A 24,728-nucleotide genomic window follows, 5' to 3' on the forward strand; every position below is an offset into this window, starting at 1 on the left:
CGTAAGTTATTTGAAATGACAGCTTCTTCAATGCACTACCCTTTTGTACCTCGTGTACGCGGCACTACCGCCATCTATATATGTGCATAACGCTATCACTTGAGTTTTGTCACATCAGTGTATTTGGTTGTTTATTTCCAAATACGTCGTGATTTCCGACGGTCCATTCACACAGGCGAGAAGGTCGTGTCACTCGCAGCTTAGTGGTCGACTGCTATCGACTTCTGCGGTCGCATCAAGCCACGCGTCATTCTGACGTCAGTGGGCGGCAAGCCACGAGCTAACCGCAGCGGTGCGTCGTGTTGCAGATCCGATGCAGGCGGCGACGTACGACGTGCCGCCGCCCCCGCAGTCGGCGGCCGGGACGCTGCGCCGCGACGCCGCGCTGAGCCTGGGCGTGGGCGGGCTGCAGCTGCACCACATGTGCACGACGCCGCCCCCGGCGCCGCTGCCGCTGCCGCCCCACCCCCAGGAGCTGCACCACGTGTACGAGGAGCTGCCCGCGTGCTGGCAGAGGCCGCCCCCCGCCTGCCACTAGCCGGGTGGGATGAGGGACGCGGTTGGCCCTGTTACAGCTGGCCAGTACCACCCGTGTTTCCGGTCCATTCGAGTGTAATGGATTACCTTATGGAGTGCGCCATGTCCTGGTGACAAACTGAACCACCACAGGGACCCAACTCGAGACCACTGTCATTTACACTCTACATGATCAATAGTTTCAGAAGTGTAGATGTCTTAGCAACAACCTGGGCTGCTACAGATAGCTGTGGCCCACCTGAACTACTACATGGCACTATCTCTGAACCCTGTTGTCTTGTGTTGCTGTAACAACTAAATAAAAAGTGACAGTTGGCCTAATTGAAATTACCACAGGGCTCTATGTGTGGACCATTTTTCTTTTCTCCTCTTATATGCATGTTCCCTTTAAAGATCGCTGCCGTCTAAAATGTCTTTCGTTTACCAGAACCACCACAGCGCTTCAACTCCATTGCATTTCCAGCCTAGATAATCGAGGTAGAGTACAACGCCTTACCGAGTGCCAAGAGTTCCTCGAACTGTGCTGAGAGGCCCATTGGTGCACCTCAACCACCACAGGACACAATGTCTAGATTGCTGTTCTCTTCAGTCTGTATAATTGACCTAAAGCAGATGGCGGGTAGGCTGCCTACAACTTGAGATACCGACAAGTCTCTGTATGTCCACTTTTTCAGAGATGGTTGTGGGACTCGGCTATTTGATACAGGATGTCAGTGCAACCATCGTTCAGTCAACTAGTTTCCAAACTTATTTTATTTGACTACCAGTTTTGGCAATTTACTACGCCGTCTTCAGGTCCCTGACCGACGTGTAGGAAGATTCCACCTCAGTTCTGATCAAAACGGGCCAGCAGATTTCACTTGCTATGGCGATACATTTAACCATCATCTGCGACTGCCGACAGATGATGGTTGAAATGATCGCTATAGCAAGCATAAATCTACTAATGCCAATATTGCTCGCCCCTGTATCGATCAGAACAGGGATGGAATCTTCCTACATGTTTTGCAGGAGCATGAAGATGGCGTAGTAAATCTCCGAAACTGGTAGCCAAATAAAATAAGTTTGCAAACTAGACGGCTCAAAGGTGTTTAATTTGACGTCCTGAGTCACCATCAGTCCCCGAGTCCTACCTATTTTTATTCTCAGCTCCTACGACCATAGTCGATTTAAGTATTGTTAGCTTTTGAAATGCCAGGTGACCTAATGGCTGACTGAACTACCACAGAGTCACAACTCAAGACCACAGTCATTTTCAGTCCACATGATCAATGGTTTCAGAAGTGGCAGGTGTCCTAGCGACAACCTAGGCTGCTACAGGGGGAGGTGTGGCCCACCTGGACTGCTACACGACATTATCTCTACACTCATGTTATCCTCTCTTAGCATAACATCTAAAGATAAATTGGTAGCTGGCCTAGTTGCAATCTAAATTACCATGGAGCTCTATGTCTAGACCATTTTTCCTTTAATATCTTATGAACGTAGTCGATTTAAGGGTCGTTGCCGTCTAAAATCACTTTTGACAAGCAGAACTACCACAGGGCTCCAACTCCAGACCACTGCATTTCCAGCATAGATAATGGAGCTATTTGGCAATGGTTTACAAAGTGCCAAGTATCCTTTCAACAACCAGGAGTGCCATAGGACACACCAACGCAGCTGAACTACTACAAGATGTTATTTATAGACCACTGCCATCTTCAGATTTCATGTAGCCTGGATGTAACCCAAGATGCCATGGAGCTCTGTGATACATTTTCATTCTCAACTCTGATAAGCAAAATCGATTTAACGATCGTTAGGTTCTGAAATGCTGGAGACAAACTGAAATTCCACAGGAGTCCATCTCAAGGCCATTGCTATTTCAGTCTGCATACTCAAGTCCATGACCAACGGTTTCGGAAATTCCGGTTGTGCTACTACTGTAGGGAACTGTACCACACTTCAGCTACTAGCAGAGTCTGTCTCCATACCCTTCTATCTTCTGTCTGCGGGACAACTAAAAATGTGGTCTGGCTACAACCTCAGTTACCACGAAGGGAGGGCACTATGGCTCACAGAGCACTATCTTCTGTCTATATAAGTTAACAAAGGGCCTGGTAGCCTGGTTTAAAAGCTGGTTCTTTGAATATGTACAGATGCATGATCGAATTTGAATCATAATTTTTGGAGTGCCACGTATCCTGGTAATAAATAGTGCTACGATGGGGGTCGTCCATTGCTGCTTTCTGTCTAGGTAATCGAGTTAAGGATGAATGATGAATGCTCTCTCAAAAGCGCCAACCGTGAGGGTAACAGTCTCAATTGTTGCAGGGTTCTATGGCTGTAATTTTCATATTTTCGGTTAAAATAAAGAAGTTAGGGCAAAATACTTTCGGCTGTGTCAGATTATTTGGCCAGAGCTTGAATTACCACTGGGCTCTATGGCTGGACCCCTGATAATTATAGTTTCTATAATCGGATTAATGAAAAAGTACTTCCGTTAGTACTGCAGGACTCTTCGAAGGGAGGGTATGAACCTCGAATACAGTCTGCGAAGCGAGCGTGAAGCCTGGACTGGAAGTGTGCTGTGCAGATTGTTTTTGATCCATCGACCGCACGACTATTCTGACACTGTCCTTGGTCTTTCGCTGATCCTGTCACCGCCGCGTAACTACTGTGGCCTACATCCCCCAAACTCCGTTCTACATATTCTAGACCTATCTGCTCTCTGCCATTTTCAGCAGCTAATACTCCCTCCTGGATTCCACAGCAAATACCCCACTTTCCTGTTCTTCCTCCTTCCAAGACCATTCCACAAACTTCGTTCCTCGTCAATATTTCTTAGTAGTTCTTACTTTGTTTTGATCTCGAATGGGCCAGCTAAGGAGCACATGCCAATTTAAATTACTTGTTCGTTGTTCATTTGTTGTCTTCCAGTACTGTTTCATCTGTAGACTATGTTTTCCCTTCCCGCTTTCTGGCCACTCTCCCACCATTCAGTCCTTCCACACTCAATACTTTTTCTCTGAACACTTCTTGGTCACTTGTTTCTTCAGCTTTTATATTATTTTTTAAGCCGTTTTTTATTTCGTGATTCCAATTCGCTGACTTTTTATCCCAGAAATATTTGACGATCTCTTTGGTTATTGTACTGTCCTGCATTCGATATAAATAGATAAAAAATGACAGTCTTTCTCATTACTTCCGGTATTCTTCCACGCGTTTTCGTGGGCCTAATATTTCACTCTAGTTCATCCTTCTAGTATTCCTAATTTATCTAAAATATAGTTTAGTGTTAGAAATTCGCTTATACATAGACATTCTAGCTTGACTGCTGTACTGTAATGCCTTATTTTTCCATTTTTAAGTAGGTACTTTTTGTTGTAAGGGTATGTAGCTATACGATACGCCCCTCCCATTTTATGTGTCCTTTCTTCTATAGCGGCTTCTTCGGAACCAATTCGTTGGATTATTTCCTCAATAACTTTAATTATTTTAACCTTCTCTGTTTGTCCAGTATCTGTTTTCAGAAATTTCGGTGCATTTTAAATGCTTGTTAAAAATGTATCTTTTTCCTGCACAAATTCTTGGGCCAGTCCTGTTGCCTACTCACTCTAAAGGATTGTTTTGCAGTATATTACATGGTCACATTTCAGAAAATATAGCAAAGCCATCTGCATATGCGAGATAGTTTGTTGCAATATTTCTGTTTTCTCTTACCAACCTTATTAGGGAAATATTACGCTCATTCAGTTGCGCATTCAAAATTCTGAGTTTTTCTCTGGTACACGATTGAAAAGAACTGTACACGATTGAAAAGAACTAGGGATAGGCTACCGTCTTGGCGTACACCTGTGTTTATCTCGATTTCACTCCAGGTACCCTGACTGTGCTTTGTATGCCCACTTTTAATGTTCTCCGACAACACATTACAAATATTTCGAATTTCTTCTTCTCGGAACTTATAAAATTTTCCATGTACAATGCTCTGCTCCAGACTAATTCTTTCAGACACTCCATCCTAATTTCAAAAATATCTGCTACCAGCGAAGTTCTTTAAATGAAGAAAGCTCTCTGCGTCTGTGCCAGTATATTCCTGACGTCTTCCTTACTTGGATCACGCTTTGCAATCTTGCTTCCTACACAGGAGAAGCCTGTCACTGATGAATTCCCATCTTTGAGAAGAAGCAAGTCGCTACTGCACTTTTTGCTGCTTTTCATCACCTTCGATTTTGCTTGAGCGATAAGTGCTGTCCCTTTCCTTCGACAGTTCTATGTCTTGTTCACGTAAGACCATGACTACGGTAATGTAGGTATGAGAAAACTTGCTGAATCCATAAAAAAACCTTAGCTAGAGTTATTTGTACTTGACACAGCGCACCGAGTGAGGTGGCGCAGTGGTTAGCACACTGGACTCGCATTCGGGAGGACGACGGTTTAATCCCGTCTCCGGCCATCCTGATTTAGGTTTTCCGTGATTTACCTAAATCGCTTCAGGCAAATGCCGGGATGGTTCCTTTGAAAGGGCACGGCCGATTTCCTTCCCCATCCTGCCTTCACCTGAGCTTGCGCTCCGTCTCTAATGACCTCGCTGTCGACGGGACGTTAAACACTAATCTCCTCCTCCTCCTTGACACAGCGGATTTGGCTGACTGTACTTCCATTTTTAGTTGGCAGTCTTCTAAGTTTAGCTTGTCAGTGATTTACAGTGATGTTGCAGAAAGTGGGTAATGTTTGGTTGCAGAGCATGTTACTGTAAAAGATACCACTGGTGGATCAAAACTGCCGAACATTAAGAGCGTTCCGTACACAAGACTTTCAAATGAGGATGCAGCTAAGTCGCCAGAATGTGTCGTGACAAACAAACGACAGGTTTCTGCATGTTTTTCTTGTTCTAACAGCTAACATTCAGTCACGGACAAAGGTTTCACAAATGTAGTGATGTGTACATCCTGTTCAGAATGCTGCCATATTCCTAACTTACGCTAAGGTTCCATCTGCAGTTGGTGACTGTCTAACTCGAAAGGTTAAGTGTTCCACGTTGCAAGTCCTCCCAAAATATATTTGCGACCCTGCGAAAAGAAGACTGATACAAACATTGCTGAGTGTCAAGTTACGCCAGAAATGACGAGAAGTCTTCAGTGCATGAAAGTCGAAAGCGAAAAACAGCCAGCTTATAGCGCATTCGAGATATTAACAGAAACGAGGTTCCAGAACTCTATAAATATTTACACCACTTATATTCGACGTAATATTCAGACTATTCATTTGATTCATTTTTCAAATGCAATTACAGCTGTACAAATAGAAGAGCTTTACATAAAATGGCAGAACTGTGTACTGTACCTTGTTTGTAAATATATGTAGCAAATTTTGAAATAACAATAAAAGAACTTTTTAGGTTCACCTATTTTTGTCGTTATTAATATTTCGTCCAGTATGTGTATATTTTCCCTCCTTTCATCATTACTTGATGAGTTGCCACCCATGCTTTATTTCGGGCATTGTTCTCTATTTTATATTTGAACAATGAAGTACGTGAAAATAATTTATTTCTCAAAGTTTGATTTTTTTTAAAGATCGATAATAGGTAAACCATTAAAAGACCACAAAAGGTGTACGTTAATTTTTTGTGTAAGGGTCGGCTGACAAACTGAAGCCGCGCGGGATTAGCCGAGCGGTCTTAGTCGCTGCAGTCATGGACTGTGCAGCTGGTCCCGGCGGACGTTCGTGTCCTCCCTCGGGCATGGGCAACACCGACTCAGAGGAAGGCCTCGGCGCTTGTTGGTGACGTCACGTCAGCTAGGCACGGCGAACGCCAGGTCTGTTGCAGGCATACTCCTAATGGTTGTCTCCCTCTCTGACACAGGAAAATATGAAACTATTGGCGGTAGTTGACAAACACACATTGTTCTCAGAGATTTCTGCAATCAATTAATTGTGTAATTCACTACACTTCTTAACAAATAGTGTACTTCTGAACTTAAATTTCCACCTGCTTTAAGGATTGACATACAAAAACAACTTCATGGTCCAGCAGCAACAGAATTCGTGCTTCTTTACCTTATTTGTAAATCTGAGGAAGTTACGTTTGTACTAGGTTGCTTTTACAAGAAACTGTGAACATATTGGTGCTCTTCTTTAGGTATCTTGGTTCACCATGGGGTGAGGAGCACTAAATGTTAATGAACTATCTTGCGATTGTACACGTTGGGGAAGAGGGTGGGGGACAGAAGAAGAGGCAAAAGGAAGATACTTGTTTTATCAAATAAAATTTTTTTGTCTTATAAAGTTTCTGCTTTCAGTTGCAAGAGGGGAATATTTATCTTTTCTAATGTGCATGTTTAAAAAAAGTTCGAGCTCAGCAGTATTTTCGATGTATGAAGCTATTTTGTTTCCTGTTCAGAATTCCTTTCGTTGAAAACGACTGTAATCTAATTATTGGCAACAGTTGGACATTTACACATGTAAATTAGTTCCCATTTCCAGTGACTATGTCAAACGAAAATAAATTAATAAATAAATAAAAGAAACGAGTTCATTGTGAGGGGGTTGGGGTAAGTTTCGATAGCAAAATGGATCAAGTAAATATAGTTAATTGAATGTAAAATTTCCGAAGCTTGCAATGGGGCAAAGCATCTTCTCATATTGATCTACGTTTGTTTCGACAGGATTCAGTTATACAGAACTATGATCTTCATTTGTAGCTTTACGATAGTAAGAAAATCTTTCATCTAAATAAAACTACAGAATCCAAAAAAATACCAAACATTTTGTCCAAAAAGAGATAAGCACGCCCAGGCGTTTCTGCCTGCAACAAACCTGGCGTTCGCCGTGCCTCACTGACGTGACGTCACCAACAAGCGCCGAGGCCTTCCTTTGAGTCGGTGTTGTATGGGTGAGTGTGTTTGTCCTTAGGATAGTTTAGGTTAAGTAGTGTGTAAGCTTAGCTACTAATGACCTTAGCAGTCAAGTCCCATAAGCTTTCACACACATTTGAACATTTTTGACAAACTGAAACAGGTCAGTATTGTCGATGCCAAAGTTTCAATCGAGTAACAATGAGAACCCGCCAATTTCATATTCTTTGCAACTGGTAAGGACCTCATTTATGTAATAATTAATGATGGGAATAGGCAACGTGTAAACTGAATATACCCTGAGCACCTACAAAACGTAATCTTAATCATCAAACGGTTGAAATAGACAGCGATTATACACTGAAGCGCCAAAGAAACTGGTATAGGATTACGTATTTAAATGCAGAGATACGTAAACAGGCAGAACACGGCGCTGTGGTCGGCAACGCCTATATAAGACAACAAGTGTCTGGCGCAACTGTTCGATCGGTTACTGCTGCAGTAGTACATGCATTCTCATAAATTAAGGATAATGCTGATACATGGTGAAACAACGCTCTGGTGGGCGGTTTGAAGGTTTAAATCACCTCGAGATATGACCATGCGGTGCATTTGACCTGCGGTCGTCGCACGGTGGCGTTGGCAGCAGTCCACATACGCAGAGGTGTGTTGGTGCATGTCAGAGTACGGTGCAGCGAGTAAGTGTGCAGACGTTTTCAGACGTCCTAATGGCGACTGTTTGTTGGCAATGGTTTAAAGAACACATTTTGATGACGTTATGAGGGGTAGAGTACTAGGGCGACTGGCGGCTGGTGAAACACAGCAGGTCGTAGCACGGGCCCTTCGTGTGCCACAAAGTGTGATCTCAAGATTATGGCAACGGTTCCAGCAGACAGGAAACGTGTCCAGGACGTGTACAGTACGGGACGTCCACAGTGTACAACGAAACAAGAAGCCTGATATCTCACCGCAGACGGCCACGGAGTACTGCAGGTAGCCTTGCTCGGGATCTTACCGCAGCCACTGGAAGTTGTCTCCAGAAACACCGTCTATAGACGACTGAACAGACACGGTTTATTCGCCCGGAGATCTTCAAGATGCATTCCACTGACCCCTGGTCACAGGAGAGCCCGTAAAGCCTGGTGCCAAGAACACAGTACATGATCATTGGAACAGCTGTCAAAGGTTATGTTTACGGACGAGTCCAGGTATAGTCTGAACAGTGATTCTCGCCGGATTTTCATCTGGCGTGAACAAGGAACTAGATACCAACCCCTTAATGTCCTTGAAAGGGACCTGTATGGAGGTCGTGGTTTGATGGCTTGGGGTGGGATCATGATTGGTGCACGTACACTGCTACATGTCTTTGACAGAGGAATTGTAACAGGTCAGGTGTATCGAGACGTCATTTGGCACCAGTATGTCCGCCAGAGGTGCAGTGGGTCCCACCTTCCTGCTGATGGATGATAACGCACGGCTCCACCGAGCTGCCATCGTGGAGGAGTACCTTGAAACAGAAGATATCAGGCGAATGGAGTGGCCTGCCTGTTCTCCAGACCTAAACCCCATCGAGCACGTCTGGGATGCTCTCCGTCGACGTATAGTTGCACGTCTTCGAACCCCTACGACGCTTCAGGAGCTCCGAGAGGCACTGGTGCAAGAATGGGAGGCTATACTCCAGCAGCTGCTCGACCACCTGATCCAGAGTATGCAAACCAGTTGTGCGGTCTGTGTACGTGTGATCATATCCCATACTGATGTCGGGGTACACGCGCAGGAAACAGTGGCGATTTGTAGCACATGTGCTTTGGGACGGTCTTTTCAACTTATCACCAGTAAAGTGGACTTAACAGATTTGTGTCGTGAGTTTTCCCTATGTGCCTATGCTATTAGCGCCAGTTTTGTGTAGTGTCACTTTGGGTGGCACCACATTCTGTAATTATCCTTTATTTTATGAGCAGGCATACGAGCGATGGGACACAGCATCTCCGTGGTAGCGATGAAGTGGGGATTTTCCTGTACGACCATTTCACGAGTGTGTCGTTAATATCAGGGATCAACATTAGATCTCCCAAGTCACTTCGGTCGGAAATAGAACGGAATCAACGACGACGAAGAAAATCCTTCAACATGACACAAGTGCAACCCTTCCGCAAATTTCTGTATATTTCAACGCTGGGCCACCAACAAGTATCATCGATATGGGCTTTCGGAGCCGAAGGCCCACTCGTGTACTCTTGATGGCCACACGACAAAAAGCTTTACGCCTTTTCTAGGCCTGTCAACACCGACATTGGGCTGTTGATGACTGGAAACAAGTTACCTGGTCGGACTAATCTCGCTTCAAATTTTATCGAGCAGATGGACATTTATGGGTATGCAGACAACCTCATGAATCCATGGACCTGCATGTTAGCAGGGTTTGTTCAAGCTGGTGGAGGCTCTGTAATGGTGTGGGGTGTGTGCAGTTGGAGTGATATGGGACCTGCCTCCATTCATATCCATTGTGCGTTCCGACAGACTTGGGCAATTGCAGCAAGACAACGCGACACCCCACACGTCCAGGCTTGCCACAGAGTGGCTCCAGGAACACTCTTCTGAGTTTAAACATTTCCGCTGGCCACCAAACTCCACAGACATGGACATTATTGAAAATGTTTGGGATGCCTTGCAACGTGCTGTTCAAAAAAGATCTCCACTCTCTTGTACTCTTACGGATTTATAGACAGTCCTGCAGGATTCATGGTGTCAGTTCGTTCCAGCACTACTTCAGACATTAGTCGAGTCGGTAGCACGTCGTGTTGCAGCACTTCTTTGTGCTCACGGGGGCCCTACACGATATTAGGCAGGTGTACCAGTATTTTTAGCTCTTCAGTGTATTACAACGAAAATAACATGTCAAAAAGATTAGAAAGGTACAGAAGAAAAAAAAAACGATTGCAGAAGTATAAAAGTCAATGGGAAATGGAACTAGGTGCCTGGTTATCTAAGTATCCACGAAACGAATATAAGTTACAGCGCTCATTCTGTGAAGTTACATTTGCTGGAATAAACAGGTGAGTGGGAAAACCTTTCGTGAATGCATGTGTTGTGTATATGTGCGTGTATGTGTTGTGTATATGTGTATGCATATTTTGTTATGTTCATGACGGTTGGCTGGACTGGTGCTTTGTGGTGGGTGAGGTGCAAGGTTTGTTCTCGTTATTTTCAGTTTAAGCAAAATAGCAACAAATATTTAATGAGACAAATGATGATCTTAAAAATTCATTTCTGTTTTCGACATCCACCATTTCGGAGTTCACAGAGAGAGTTCTCTGGGATGGATATTAAGGGGCGAGACTAAAGAAACAAACCGGTTATAAAGTTGATGAGAATGAATTATTATTTACCTTAACTTACGAGGGCCTTCAATACGTAACGCAACACATTTTTTCTCGGCCAGTTTCGCTTGAAAAAATGTGCAATGTTTGTGTGGAACATCGTTGAATATTCCCACTTGAAGCTCCACAGTTTCATGAAGTTCCGGCGGGTGGCGACACTATTACATAGCCTTCAAAATGGCGTCTATAATGGAGGTCTATAATGAGCGGAGAGATGTCATTGGCTTTTTTTTCTTTTTTTTGCGGAACACCATAACACCATACCATCGCAATTATTCACATTCGCTTGTAGAATGTCTGCAGAGATTTGGCAGTGAACAAAAGCACGGTGAGTCGTTGGCAGAGGCGGAAACCTGTCCGATCTCGTGCGTGCCGACCGGCCGCACATAGCTGTGACTCCTGCAGTGCTTGTACGTGTGGCCACTCTCATTCGACGTCATCGACCGATCACGATCAAACACCTCGCTACTCAACTGGACGTCTCAGTTGGTAGTGCGGGTATTCTCGTCCAGCAGTTGGGTACTTATGTAAGTAGCCTGTTTACGTTTTCTTATTGGTAACGTCACGTAGCGCTCTGTATGAAAAATCACTGGCTGTGCCGTGTGCAGTCTGTGGCTGGTTTGCATTGTTGTCTGCCATTGTAGTGTTGGGCAGCGGCAGCTGGATGCTAACAGCGCGTAGCGTTGCGCAGTTGGAGGTGAGCCGCCAGCAGTGGTGGACGTGGGGAGAGAGATGGCGGAGTTTTGAAATTTGTAAGAATTGGTGTCATGAACTGATATATATATTATGACTATTAAGGTAAATACATCGTTCGTTCTGTATTAAAATCTTTCATTTGCTAACTATGCCTATCAGTAGTTAGTGCCTTCAGTAGTTTGAATCTTTTATTTAGCTGGCAGTAGTGGCGCTCGCTGTATTGCAGTAGCTTGAGTAACGAAGATTTTTGTGAGGTAAGTGATGTGTGAAACGTATAGGTTAATGTTAGTCAGGGCCATTCTTTCGTAGGGATTTTTGGAAGTCAGATTGCGTTGCGCCAAAAATATTGTGTTTCAGTTTAAGCACAGTCTTGTATTATTTTTCTAAGGGGACGTTTCATATGTCGACCCTTAGCCAAGGATACCTCACTGGAATCTTCTGATTTTTTTCCTTGTAGTTTGTGTAATTAGTGTAGCTTTTGTTTATTGCTAGCGCGTAATCATAGAGAGAATTTCCTTTGTAGTTGCAGTCTTTCATTGTTGTACAGTAAAATAGTTGTGGCATGCATGTAGTTTTGCACGAAGTATTTCGCAGCTGCGCTTGCAATTAACTAGATATTATTTTCATTGCTATGTGAATGTGTTCTCTTATTTTTGTTCTTCAAATTGTGTTTTTCTGTGTTGTCGTGTGAAAAATTGTGACAATAATGGCGTGTGAAAAACGTAACACTATGCTCCAAAGAAAACTGAGAAATGACAGTGAAGACGAAAGCAGTGTGTTAGCGTCACCATGTAATGAATTCACTAACGTTCAAAGTAGTAATTTGGTAATAGCGCATAGGGAAATGGAGCGGGCTGCAAATAATGGTGTAGGCAGTGAAACAATTAGTGAACAGGGAAGCATTATCGATCGATCGGTCGGCAACAGCTCGCCTCAGGATTCCGAAATAACAGGACACAATCTTGCAAATACTGTAGATTCAGATTTTGCGTCCTCACCGTTTTCTCAAATAAATCAAGACACATTTTCTGCTTTTCAAAATGCGAATATTGCCGGTTAAAATGCACTGACAAAAAGCACTGAGGAACATGTTTCAGACACCAGTGCACTGTTATTACAGTTAATGCAACAAATGGGACAAAGGCTACAAAAGTTAGACACAACGCTTGAACAAAATCAGAAACAAATGGGACAAAATCTTCAAAAGTTAGACACAATGGGACAAAATCTTCAAAAGTTGGACACAATGGAACAACACCAGAGACAAACACAGCAACAGTTAGACACAATGGAACAAAATCTTCGCAAGTTAGACAGCACACTTGAACAAACACGTGACGACTTAACTGCTGAGTTACATAACATTGAATCGAAATGCCAAAAAATCTGTAATGACGTAAAAGCACAAATTTGTGAGCATTTTCAACCTATTTTTTCGCGGCATGAAAATGCGTTACAGAATCATCAAGCAGCCATAAAAGAACTGCAAACTATTGTTCGTGAAAATCACGACACCTTGCAAGCTAAAATGGACTCAGTTGCATCCACCAATTCGGTTACGCAACTTGCAAGAACTCAGGAAAACTTAAAGGACACAGTAGATTCGATTTCAACACAAATGGACACTCTGAAACTTGGTTCAGAAAAACACGCTGAGGAAATGTGTTCACTATCGGAGGAAGTAGCCGAACTTTCGGATCAGTTCACTAATTTATCTACGAAGGTAGATGATAATCTGAATGACACAAAACCGGTAGTCTTTAATGACACAGAAGAGTTCGAACAAATTAGGAAGTTCAAACAAAATCAGAATCAAATTAATACGCAACACCAAAGAGAAATCCGGGAAGTACAAGATCAGTTGACACAGGCAATACAAGACTTACGTATTTCAGAGGACTCTCGCGCGCCAATACGGGAAGAGGGACATAAAAATACGGAACCGCCACAAAATAACACAGGGCACTTTGGAGATCATGAAAAAAATTGGCAGAGTACACCGAATTTTGAGATGGAACCGCCGAAACGACGTAACAATGACAGACATGCAACCCGCCGACACGATGATTTTGACTGTAAGCTGTTCATTACTACACGTAAATTCAAAACATTTAGGAATTCTGGCAACGACATTCATCCACAAGAGTGGCTTCATCAATTCTCTCATTGTCCTCCCCCCCCCCCCCCCCCCCCCACTGGTCATTAGAGCACAGATTAGAATTTATGTGTGGCTACTTGGAGAATGAACCAGCTGTAAGAATGCGATCGGTCATTCACGATTGTCATAGTGAAGGAGAATTTTATCATGCCTTCCTCTCAGCATATTGGTCTCAAGCTACACATGACCGAGTAAAACATAGTATCATAATGATGAAACATTTCGAACAATCTGAATTTTCCAGTCTTGTCAAATATTTTGAAGACATGTTACATAAGAATCAGTATCTTTCAAACCCATACAGCCCCTCAGAACTCATCCGCATTTGCTTAATCAAATTACCTGAACATTTACGACAGATTATTTTAGCAGGACGATGCAAAGACGACATTGAAGCTTTTCAGAGATTCTTACAAGAATTAGAAATTGACACAGACAGTCGCGGGATGCGAAAACAGGAAAACAATCACTACAGGTCATATCCGTCGCAATTCCGCGATAAAAAAAACAATAACTGGACACGACAAGGCCATTCTCAAAACACAAATCATGACCAAAACAGACACCACCCATATGACAACCACTGGCAGAGTAATAGTTACAGAGAAAGATCGCATTTCCGTAGTAATGAATATCACAGACACAATCAGAGAAACAGACAATACGGGAACCAAAATAATTATTATCAAGGGAGACGGAATAACTTCAGACGCAACGGTCCAGCGCGCAGTTACGATTCAGGGAGAAATTCTCCACCACGTGACCGACAAGAAATTAATTACAGAAATTACCGACATGACGACAGACGATATGATCGTAACGACAGACCTGAATTGCATCAGAACTGGCGGGATTCAAACAGAGCAGAGCCCTCTCGGGAAGGTGAATTTGTAGAAGCTAGATCTCCTAATCCCAATAACGGCGCGCGCCAACAAAGAAACAGACAATGACTCGCACCGCAGGCAGCCGCGTGCGCCGGCTGGCTCAGAGAAAAATAACATAGACGCTAACCTTGAGAAAAATTCCAGTATTCTTTACCGACGTATACCGCATGATAATTGCGTTCAAGTTAACTCTGAGCACTAGGAAGAATAAAGGATTGTACTACATTTCACATGTAAAACCGTTTATTGAAAGATAATCTGCTTTTTAACTTTGCCTTTGCCATATAACTTTTCACTTTACATTAATAGTATGCTTTGTCAGACTAAAAAATTGTTAACATGCAACAATGTTTGAAGTTAACTATCCAGTCTAGAACGTAGGGAACATTTTTAAACAGAAATTAAGAATGCATTGTTATAGTGAACAGACGACACAGTGTTGTTATTTGTACATTCTTGCTTGTTAGGTGCATGATTACGTAACGACTATAAGGCTTACATACTTAGAACATTTACCAGTACTGCTAATGAGATTTTAATGCAACATTTTGGTTTACTTGAAAAACACATTCTTTATTTGAAGTTCATTCGGTGAGATCAAAGATGACTTAGCATTTGGTTTCTCTAATAGCTACACGATTATATCACGACGCTACTAATATGTGACACGATTTACATTGTTGCTTTTGCGGTGTATCTGTTTTATATCTGCACAGTTTTTCTGTATTATTCTGGAAAGTAAAACATGTTTTAGTAGTAACTTTTGTGGTATAGCTACAATGAGACAGCCTTTATCGTAGCACAACAATACGTTACATTATAGTACATTCTTGATCACGGTAAGGTACGTAATAACACCGATATCTATACAGAAAACATTTCACTTTCGTTTATGATGAGGTAAGTACATTGACTTTAGCAGAACTTTGCTTACAGAGGACGATAACTACGACAGTTCCACAGAATTATCTTACAGCAAAACGCACATTTAGCATTACAGCATTTGAGTGATTAATTTGGTACTTAAACCATTTATTTATCAAGATTCTTGGATTAAAAAGAAAGTTTATCGTGATACATTTCATTCCATTGCTGTAATCTTAACACCTGAGCGTATAATTACATTAATCCTCAGGGGGGTACACGCCTACTTTGTGTACCATGTGTTTGGCAAGCACAAGGAGCCCTAGCTAATATGGTATTTACTTATACAACTTTACACATCGGTACCATATTTCTCTAACACATAAATTACACAACTATCTGATCATTTAACTGAGAGAAACAAACATTTATTATACTACATCAGTGACAGATGTTTACGTATTTACACCGTTGGATTACTTCACACTTATGAAATTGTATTTTGTCTGTACTTTGTGAAATATTCATATTTTTTCGGAAGCATTATGATACTATGAGAGTTTTGAATGATGTATTTGGTATGGGATCATGATTTTTAAAGTACGTTTGAGGCAGGCGACACTTTTGACATGAGCAGAGAATTTTTTTAGGTTTTGAAATTATTGGAGGAAGCTACGACGATTTTGAGAGTTGACTGAGGTGTTACAATGTTATTATTAAGATGACTATGTGTATTATGCTGTTGAGGTATGTTTATCATCAATAAGCTGATGCTATATGAGGAATTTGATTATGCTACGTATTTATTATGATGAAATATTGAAGATGTGTCTACGAATATGTATATGTGTAATAAAGCAAGGAATATGAGTAGTGGTTAGGGACTCTGATTTGTGAAAAAGGATGTTGGAAACTGAGAATCGTACTTTAAGAGTTATATATGTGAATGTATCACTATGCTGGCGAAAATTTTTTGGACACTATTATATTTAAAGGATTTTGTTTCTACAGATTTGTAACGCAAATTCTTGACCTGTGAATTTTTTTATATGAGAATGCCACTGTAGCGGAAACTGGTGTCGTAAATATTTCGGTAAGAAAGTTAAGTGACCACCTGCATGTAATGCGTCGTGGGCGCCCAGCTGGGCGACAGCCACCAGGAAACAAGCCATTAGTGTGTGCTTTTCAAAGGCACAGGTAAAAAAAAAAGAGAGAGAAGCCATTATCCTCGCTATTGACATTCCTTTGTAGAAAGCATCGTAAATACGACACCCTCAAACTTGAAAACGTGATTACACTGTAGAGTTCTTAATTTATGATATTTACTGAAATGAAATACTGAGAAACGTTTCATGTCTATTGTCTTGCTAGCTGGAAGATTGTTTACTGCATTATGAAATGCCTTATGGCTAGCGAATGACGTTTCACGCCTTGCTTTGCCTATTTTGTTTCTTGTTGCAGCGCAGCATTGTTTAAATTAAAATTTAATACATGTACTAATATAACTACTTTCTGTCTAGAGACCCAGTAAAGAATCATTTTATGATGTCCTTCCTTAGAAAAGAGAGCACAAATAGACATTTCCCTTCACAGGAATTGCAAAAATAATTTTTTTACGATTTGGTAACTTATCTGCTAGCGTATGTTCTCGTGATACATCACTCTAGTGTTAAGATGTGACATAGGTATTAAACATTTTTACTGTAATATTTTTTCTGCTTCAGCTTTGTCATGTTTAGATATAAATTATTACATTTATTGCTGCTCGCTATGCTTACTTGCATTTTTTGTCATTGCTGCTTGTATTAACTGTTTTGTGCTGCTGCATTGCCTCGTCCCTTAGTTTAGCATCTGAGCTCAGTAGATTTAACTTAGCTTAAGAGGGGGTAGACTATATAAGAAACTAACTATAATGAATTGGAAGAAAAGCATTGAGAAGCTATAAGAAAATGGTTTGGCCAAAAAAAAGTAGTGTACAGTGGAGGAAAACTATTTTTGAAAGAGGATGAGAACAGAATACAGAAAGCATGCTTGGATAGGATTTTTTTTGGCTGGAGCAAATGTTGAAATAAGAGGGGCGATCTATGGAATGAAGTTTTGGGTTGGACTCCAGTACCAAATGTTACCCTGAAAACAAACCCTGTCCTTTCCTTTTGTGTTATCCCACTATGTGTTTGTGTACCCTTGTGTATTTACTTTCTTCCTGTCTCTGTGTACTGTTTCATAGAATTTTTTCTGTTCTAATACTAAGCTACATTCACTATGATGAGGAATACTGTTATCCTCAAATATAATTTGCATCAATAATATGTTATTTACTTTGTAAAGATGTTTAGACATTATTTATGCTATTTTGTTTTAATGCTCGTGTGTGAAGTTGATTCTGATTTTTTATGTATGTTCTCCTGTCATAATTCCTGTAACACTGATGTATATGTTATTTCGATTCTTTTGTAAAGCCTGTATTACTGCAAATGTTATTTGTACTATTATGTTCTTTAATGATATATTTTGTACCTTTGTTATTGTATTCTCATGTTATAAAATTGTAATTGACACCTGTTCATCAAATTAAGTAACTTGTAAGTTACATTTCACTGCACACATTTCTGTTGGTCATAGTGTATGGACAATCTGTGAGAAGTAGGGACTGATAGTGTTTGCACATGTGTTAATAATTCAGTAAGGGACTGGATAACAGCATTTCTGGTTCTAAGGACATTTCAAAAACAATTTTTGTGAGTGCACAAGTGGTGGTTATGGACTTGCTATATTATCCGCAAGACTCTTCAATGGTGATTGTGCGCCTGCACAGTCAAACAGATGGCTGCTGGCTATCTCTACAAGGACTCCCCAATACTATTATTTCTACAAGGACTGCAGTGGGTCTGCACCTCTGATGACCCACCAATACCGTAATCTCTACCAGGACTACAATGGGTCTACTCTGTGTTGACCTACCTACCAATATTCTTCAAAACTTCGACTGACTCTGCTGTGGGTTTGCTCTGTTGTGGCCCATTACCTGTCTGCATGTCAAGAGTCAGCACTGTCTTTCTGTTGGAAGGACAACACTACTTCTTCAAGACTGCATGGAAATCCACTACTTCTGTGTGCATTTTCTTACATTGCTCAGTCTTTGAGAAAAACACTACTATTTTACTGTGATGAATGATCAGGACTGTCTATATGGACTGTGAGAAAATTTTAGCTTTTGACCAACATTGTATCAATAAGTGTGTGCATTTGATTTCTTTGCTATTGTAATCCTAATTATGAAAAAAAAATTTCAAATCTGTATTGGCCACTGCCCAAAACAATTTGTAAATTTTTTTGTGGGGAGCATGGGGGCTATGTAAGTAGGCTGTTTAGGTTTTTTTATTGGTAACGCTGCCGCCACGTAGCGCTCTGTATGAAAAATCACTGGCTGTGCCGTGTGCAGTCTGTGGCTGGTTTGCATTGTTATCTGCCATTGTAGTGTTGGGCAGCGGCAGCTGGATGCTAACAGAGCATAGCATTGCGCGGTTGGAGGTGAGCCGCCAGCAGTGGTGGACGTGAGGAGAGAGATGGTGGAGTTTTGAAATTTGTATGAATTGGTGTCATGAACTGATATATATTATGACTATTAAGGTAAATACATTGTTTGTTCTGTATTAAAATCTTTCATTTGCTAACTATGCCTATCAGTAGTTAGTGCCTTCAGTAGTTTGAATCTTTTATTTAGCTGGCAGTAGTGGCGCTCGCTGTATTGCAGTAGCTTGAGTAACGAAGATTTTTGTGAGGTAAGTGATTTGTGAAACGTATAGGTTAATGTTAGTCAGGGCCATTCTTTCGTAGGGATTTTTGGAAGTCAGATTGCGTTGCACCAAAAATATTGTGTTTCATTTTAAGCACAGTCTTGTATAATTTTTCTAAGGGGACGTTTCACTTAAAGGCGTGCACTTGCTAGGTTCCTCGCCCCTAACAGAAGACCTTAAAGAGCTTCCATCTGTTTGGCTCAGTGGAGGATGCACTCATGGAAAGCAGCACGTGGACGATGGGGAGGTCATTGCTCCAGTAAGACGTTGGCTCCGCCGTCGACCAGTGGAGCGGTACCGTGCTGGTTCACAGGCTGTCGCAGTAAGGGGGCGTAACGCTGGAAAGTAGGGTTTTGTAGCCAAGAGTGGGGAATAATATGTTGTATCGGAATCCTGAATAAAAGTAACCTGCTTTCAGAATAACTTATTGAACTCCCCTCGTAGATAGAGACTGCAAAGGTGCTGTGAAGCTGTTTATCAGTGAGAATTAATGGTTAAATATCGCTAAAAGCGGTTGTATTATCATTGAAACAATATCGCATACCCTCTTAACTGGTGAAGTTTCATTTCGTTTACTTTTCCCCTACTGGGTGTCTCACTCTTCTTTTGTCAGGTGTTGTTATTTCATACACTGATGAGCCAAAAAATTATGACCACCTACTTAAAAACATGTTGGTCCACTTCTGGATCGCAATTCAGCAGTGATCCTGGGCGCCACGGATTCTACAAGTACTTAGGTTTCCAGAGGTTTGTGAAGCCGATGCCTACGCACATGTCACACACTTCCTCTGATTTACGGGCTGTCAGTCTGTGGGCGCGGAGCTGGTGGTTGATGGCGTCCGAGTTGGGTTTCATCGGTTTCAGGCAAGTCGAATTTGATGGCCAAGACATTCACTGTCATGCTCGTCAAACGACTGCAGCACGATTCGGAAATTGTGAGACAGACAGTTTTCCTGGTGGAAGACGCCATCACTGTTGAGGAAGAGAAAGCATGAGGGTCTACAGGAGGGCCCTAATAATGTTCACATACTCCACAGTTGTCACGGCGCATTCGATTACTACCGCAGGTCCTGTGTAAGCCGAAGAAAATCACACAGAACTGCCCTCACAGGCTTGCGTCCCGGTGTGTTGCACGCGTCGAGGAGCCACTTGCCTGGATGACGGCGTATCTGGTCTCGACCGTCGACCTGGTTTAACAATAAATAGGATTCACCTGACTGGGCGACAAGATTCCGTTGGTCCGTGTTCCACTCTCGATGATCCCGTGCCCACTGTATTCCTAACTAAGACGTTGTTGGGTCAGTGTGGGAACATGTGGTTGTCCTCTGCTGCAGAACACCGTGTTAAACACTGAATGGTGATAGGTGTGCTCCAAAAAACCGCTGCCTGCGCCAGCACTGGACTCTGACGTCACACCTGACACACATCGCTGCCTATCCTCCTTTAGAGAGGGGTGAGCCTCCAGACTCAAGTGTTCTGTGACGAGGTGTGGACGTCCAACTTCTTGTCGCCTGCTCGTGGTTTCAACATTGATCAGCCACTCTCCACAGGTGCTCACGACAGTAGAGTGCGAACAGTCGACCAGCTCTGCATTTCCAAGATGCTCGCACACAGGCACTGGAGCAGAACAATCTCGCTTTTGTCAAAATCGCTAAAGTCGACGGATTTTCGCATTTGCGCCACTTATCGCCGCTAGAACCATTCGTCTATGCTCCGCTCATGTACTCCTCTCACCGCGTCATGTGACCTCAGGGCCACCAGGCTGCATACGGCCTCACGGCAGGCAGTGCTTTGGTTCGTCAGTGTATGTTTATAATGCACCGCATTGCTGGTGTGGCTTGGCACGCATCATTCTGAGTGCAACATTGTTTCATGTATTGTTTAACAAAGACATTTTAATAGTTCTGATTACAGTGCTATCCTGTGAAGCTTAAGTGTTACTGTGCCGCATCTCATTTCCATTCTCGATCACTTGTTACAGTTACGTTACAAATTCCGTTAATGGCGTTTCTTAAAAATTCGCATGTAGGATGACATCTGAATAATTTAAGATTTTAAACATGGCTGAAACAGTAACTGTTGAAATTCTTCACGGTAAATGATGACAACCAAAACTGTTGCAAGATAAAGATTTATTGAAATTTTTGATCAAGGTTTCAGTATGTATAAATATATATACTTCATCAGAAGTAAAAAATCCTGAACAGGAAGAAACTTTCTTTAGCAAAAACTTAGCATTGGAAATCAGAAAGAATTTTTTTTTCTTTATTGTGATTTCATTCCCCTGCCCCATATGGGCAGGGGAGGGCTGTCAGCGGCACAATCCGCCGCTCTTCAGCCGAGTGACACGACAACTAAAACAAGAATAAAACGATACATACATAAGGAGATAAAAAAGGGGAACATAAGACAGAGTAAGGGGAGAAAATGGAGGTAAAATATACACTGACATGGAGACGTTCATGGGGGACAGTTAAAACAAGTCACCAGAAAGTTAAAAAACACAATTGGCGATTCTTAAAACACATGAGAATGAAAAAACACTAAAGCTTAAGTACCCGCGAAATTACGAGAGTAATACAGGCACAAAATCTTTTAGTTACTAAAATTACATCATGCAATGGAGATTAATAAATCAATTGTGCCAAAAGCGTCGTCAATAGTTAAGACATCATCTCCATTTGTACAACATGACTATAGGCACAGGGTCGATGCGAACACAGTTTAGCACCAGTTCTTCGCCTATGAACTATCGTGACAAGAGTGTGGAAGCACTAGGGCAGATGATTTCGCCGAGAGAGGGCACTTGTGGTATGTGCCAGACACTCGTGCATATTAAAATCCATGGATACATACACAAGCGCATCAAAATTATTAAAAGTTGTTCTAATTCAAACCTTCTGTCTTAATAAATAAAACATATCAGACCATTTAAAAACATCTATGTAAAATACAAAATATGGAACCAATTTACCCGTGTTCTAGTGTCAAGCACATGAAGCTTGCGCTATGGAACACACCTAACGAGAGAGGGCACCAGTGTAATGCGCGAGAATCTCGCGTAACGTAGACGCTGAATTACGTACTGGCAGAAACGACCGAAATGTTACAGTAAAACTAAACCATCTGTCGTTGTCAATAAAAACATACTAGTCAATTAACCACACATACACATCGAAAATCAGAAACAGCGAACATCAAAAATACGTATTTTTAATGTTTTCTGTTTGCGCTTGTGTACGTATCCATGGATTTTAATATGCACGAGTGTCTGGCACATACCACAAGTGCCCTCTCTCGGCGTAACCATCTGCCCTAGGGCTTTCACACTCTTGTCTTGATAGTTCATAGGCGAGGTATTGGTGGTAAATTGTGTTTGCATTGACCCTGTCCACAATCATGTTGTACAAATGGAGATGATGTCTTAACTATTGACGACGCCTTTGGCACAATTGATTTATTAATCTCCATTTCAGGATGTAATTTTAGTAAGTAACTAAAAGATTTTGTGCCTGTGTTACTCTGGTAATTTCACGGTTACTTAAGCTTTAGTGTTTTTTCTTTCTCATTTCCGATGTCAAGTTTTTGCTAATGAAAGTGTCTCCCTGTTCAGGATTTTTTACTTCTGATGAAGGTATATTGACATATACCAAAACCTTGGTCACGAATTGTAATAAATCTTTATCCTGCAACTGTTTTGGCTGTCATCATTTACCGTGAAACAAAATAACTTAATTATGAATCCGAAAGGTAAACTTATGCTTTGAACGCACAACGAATTCATGTAGTAGTAAATGCGTGCATCTAAGTTACGACAACTACTGCCTGTATAACTTATAAGTGACACAATGAAGTTGTTCATAGCGCACTGGCGACTGTGTTGTTTTACACTAATTACTTTGTCCTTTATTTTCTTCCATTTCCGACTCACAGTGATTTGCAATAGAATTATTAAAATTACTACGTGTTTTTACCTAAAGTTGAGTGAGAGGACACATGTCGGCGACAAACCTACAGGGCTACAATTATTGAACTATATTAAAAAAGACGTATATTAGTTACAAACTATGGCGATGATGTGGCGCAGACGAATAGCGAAATTCTGCATGACCCGCTGAAGTGTCGGAACATCGATGCTGTCGATGACCTGCTGAATGGCAGTTTTCAACTCAACAGTGGTTTTGGAGTTATTGTTGCACAACTTGCCCTCAGTATAGCCCCACAAATAGGAGTCACCTGTGTTCAGATCCGGAGAATATGGTGGCCAATCGAGGCCCAAGCCAGTCGCTCTGGGCACCCCAGAGCCAGAATGCGGTCTCCAAAGTTCTCCAGGACACCAAACACTCTCCTGCTTCGACGGGGTCGAGCTCCATCTTGTATGAATCACATCTTGTCGAAATCACATTGTGGATAACGGGGATTAAATCACCTTCCAAAACCTTCACGTATAGTTCGGTAGTCACGTGCCATCAAGGAATACTGCTCCAATTATTCCGTGACTGGGCATCGCACACCATAGAGTCACCCGTTGAGGGTGAAGAGAATTCTCGATCACGAAATGCGAAGTCTCAGCCCCCCGAAAGCGTCAACTTTGCGTATCCAAATGAATGTAACTTTCACCGCTAAACCAAACCATCATGCCCCATGGCCAACTGTGCAGTTTGACCGTCCTAAGGCAAACCGTTCGGATGTTACGATGATTTTATGTCACATAGTTCAATAATTGTCACCCAGTACATTTCATTACCCTGTTTCGGTTGTGTTCAGGAGCCGATTGCCTTATTATCTTAGTGTTACGTTTACGATGACATGGTCATTGCGAACTAAGCGACCAGAGTGTGAGAGGGTGTTGGAAAACAGCTTTCGTAAACTGCCTCCTGAGCCTGTTATAATTATTCGATTACATGAAACGAGTAAGTTCGTCTTAGGGGAATCTGTATCACATTTCTGATTGTGTAAGGAAAGAAGTACCGCAAGGGACAGTTGAGAGGTGAGGTATGAGGGAGACAGTAGAAGAAGGGACTAGTCAATGGCGCGTCTTCTATCGCACCCGGTAACAATAGCAACAGCAGGGCAGAATAGTAGTAGCCCTTCCCTGCAAGCGAAGTTTGGCGATGTGAAAGCTTCTTCTGATGTAGAGCTATGTTCAACAACAAATTATGTCTCTCACCCCCTTGTAATATGCCCCAAGTATTTTGTCTTTCTTACATTCTGTGACAAAAGCCCGCTGCTTTGCCTCCTTCATCCAAGAGGCGACGTTTCAGAGATTTCGATAAGTTTTTCAACACATCAGTTATTTCATTTTCATGCTAAATTTACTTTCACGTTATTTTATTTTCGTGTTATTTTACTTTACCGGTGTTCTGCTTTCGCGTTATTATATTTTCGAGTCATTTTTCTTTCATGCGACTGTATTTTCGAGTTGTTTTTTATTTTCGTTCTTTAATTTTCGCATTACTACCTTCCACATGATTTTACATTCCCTTTAACATATTTTCTTTGCTTTTTATTTTACTTTTATTTATTACGCGTTTTTAGTCAATCATCTTACTTAATTCCGTATTATT

The 24,728-nt window shown here is 41.8% G+C and overlaps 1 protein-coding gene across 1 annotated transcript in view; it reads left to right on the top strand.

Moving 5' to 3' along the window:
* LOC126293477 (ras-associated and pleckstrin homology domains-containing protein 1-like) overlaps positions 1 to 5,928 on the top strand; it is a 222,657-nt gene extending 216,729 nt beyond the window's left edge. Inside the window, exon 12 of the mRNA XM_049986719.1 lies at positions 309 to 5,928. Coding sequence (XP_049842676.1) covers positions 309 to 538 — 230 coding nt within the window. The 3' untranslated portion in view covers positions 539 to 5,928. The remainder of the gene's footprint in view (positions 1 to 308) is intronic.
* The last annotated feature ends 18,800 nt before the right edge of the window (positions 5,929 to 24,728 follow it).

Source organism: Schistocerca gregaria, chromosome 10 (assembly GCF_023897955.1).
Source record: "Schistocerca gregaria isolate iqSchGreg1 chromosome 10, iqSchGreg1.2, whole genome shotgun sequence".
Lineage (NCBI taxonomy): Eukaryota > Metazoa > Arthropoda > Insecta > Orthoptera > Acrididae > Schistocerca > Schistocerca gregaria.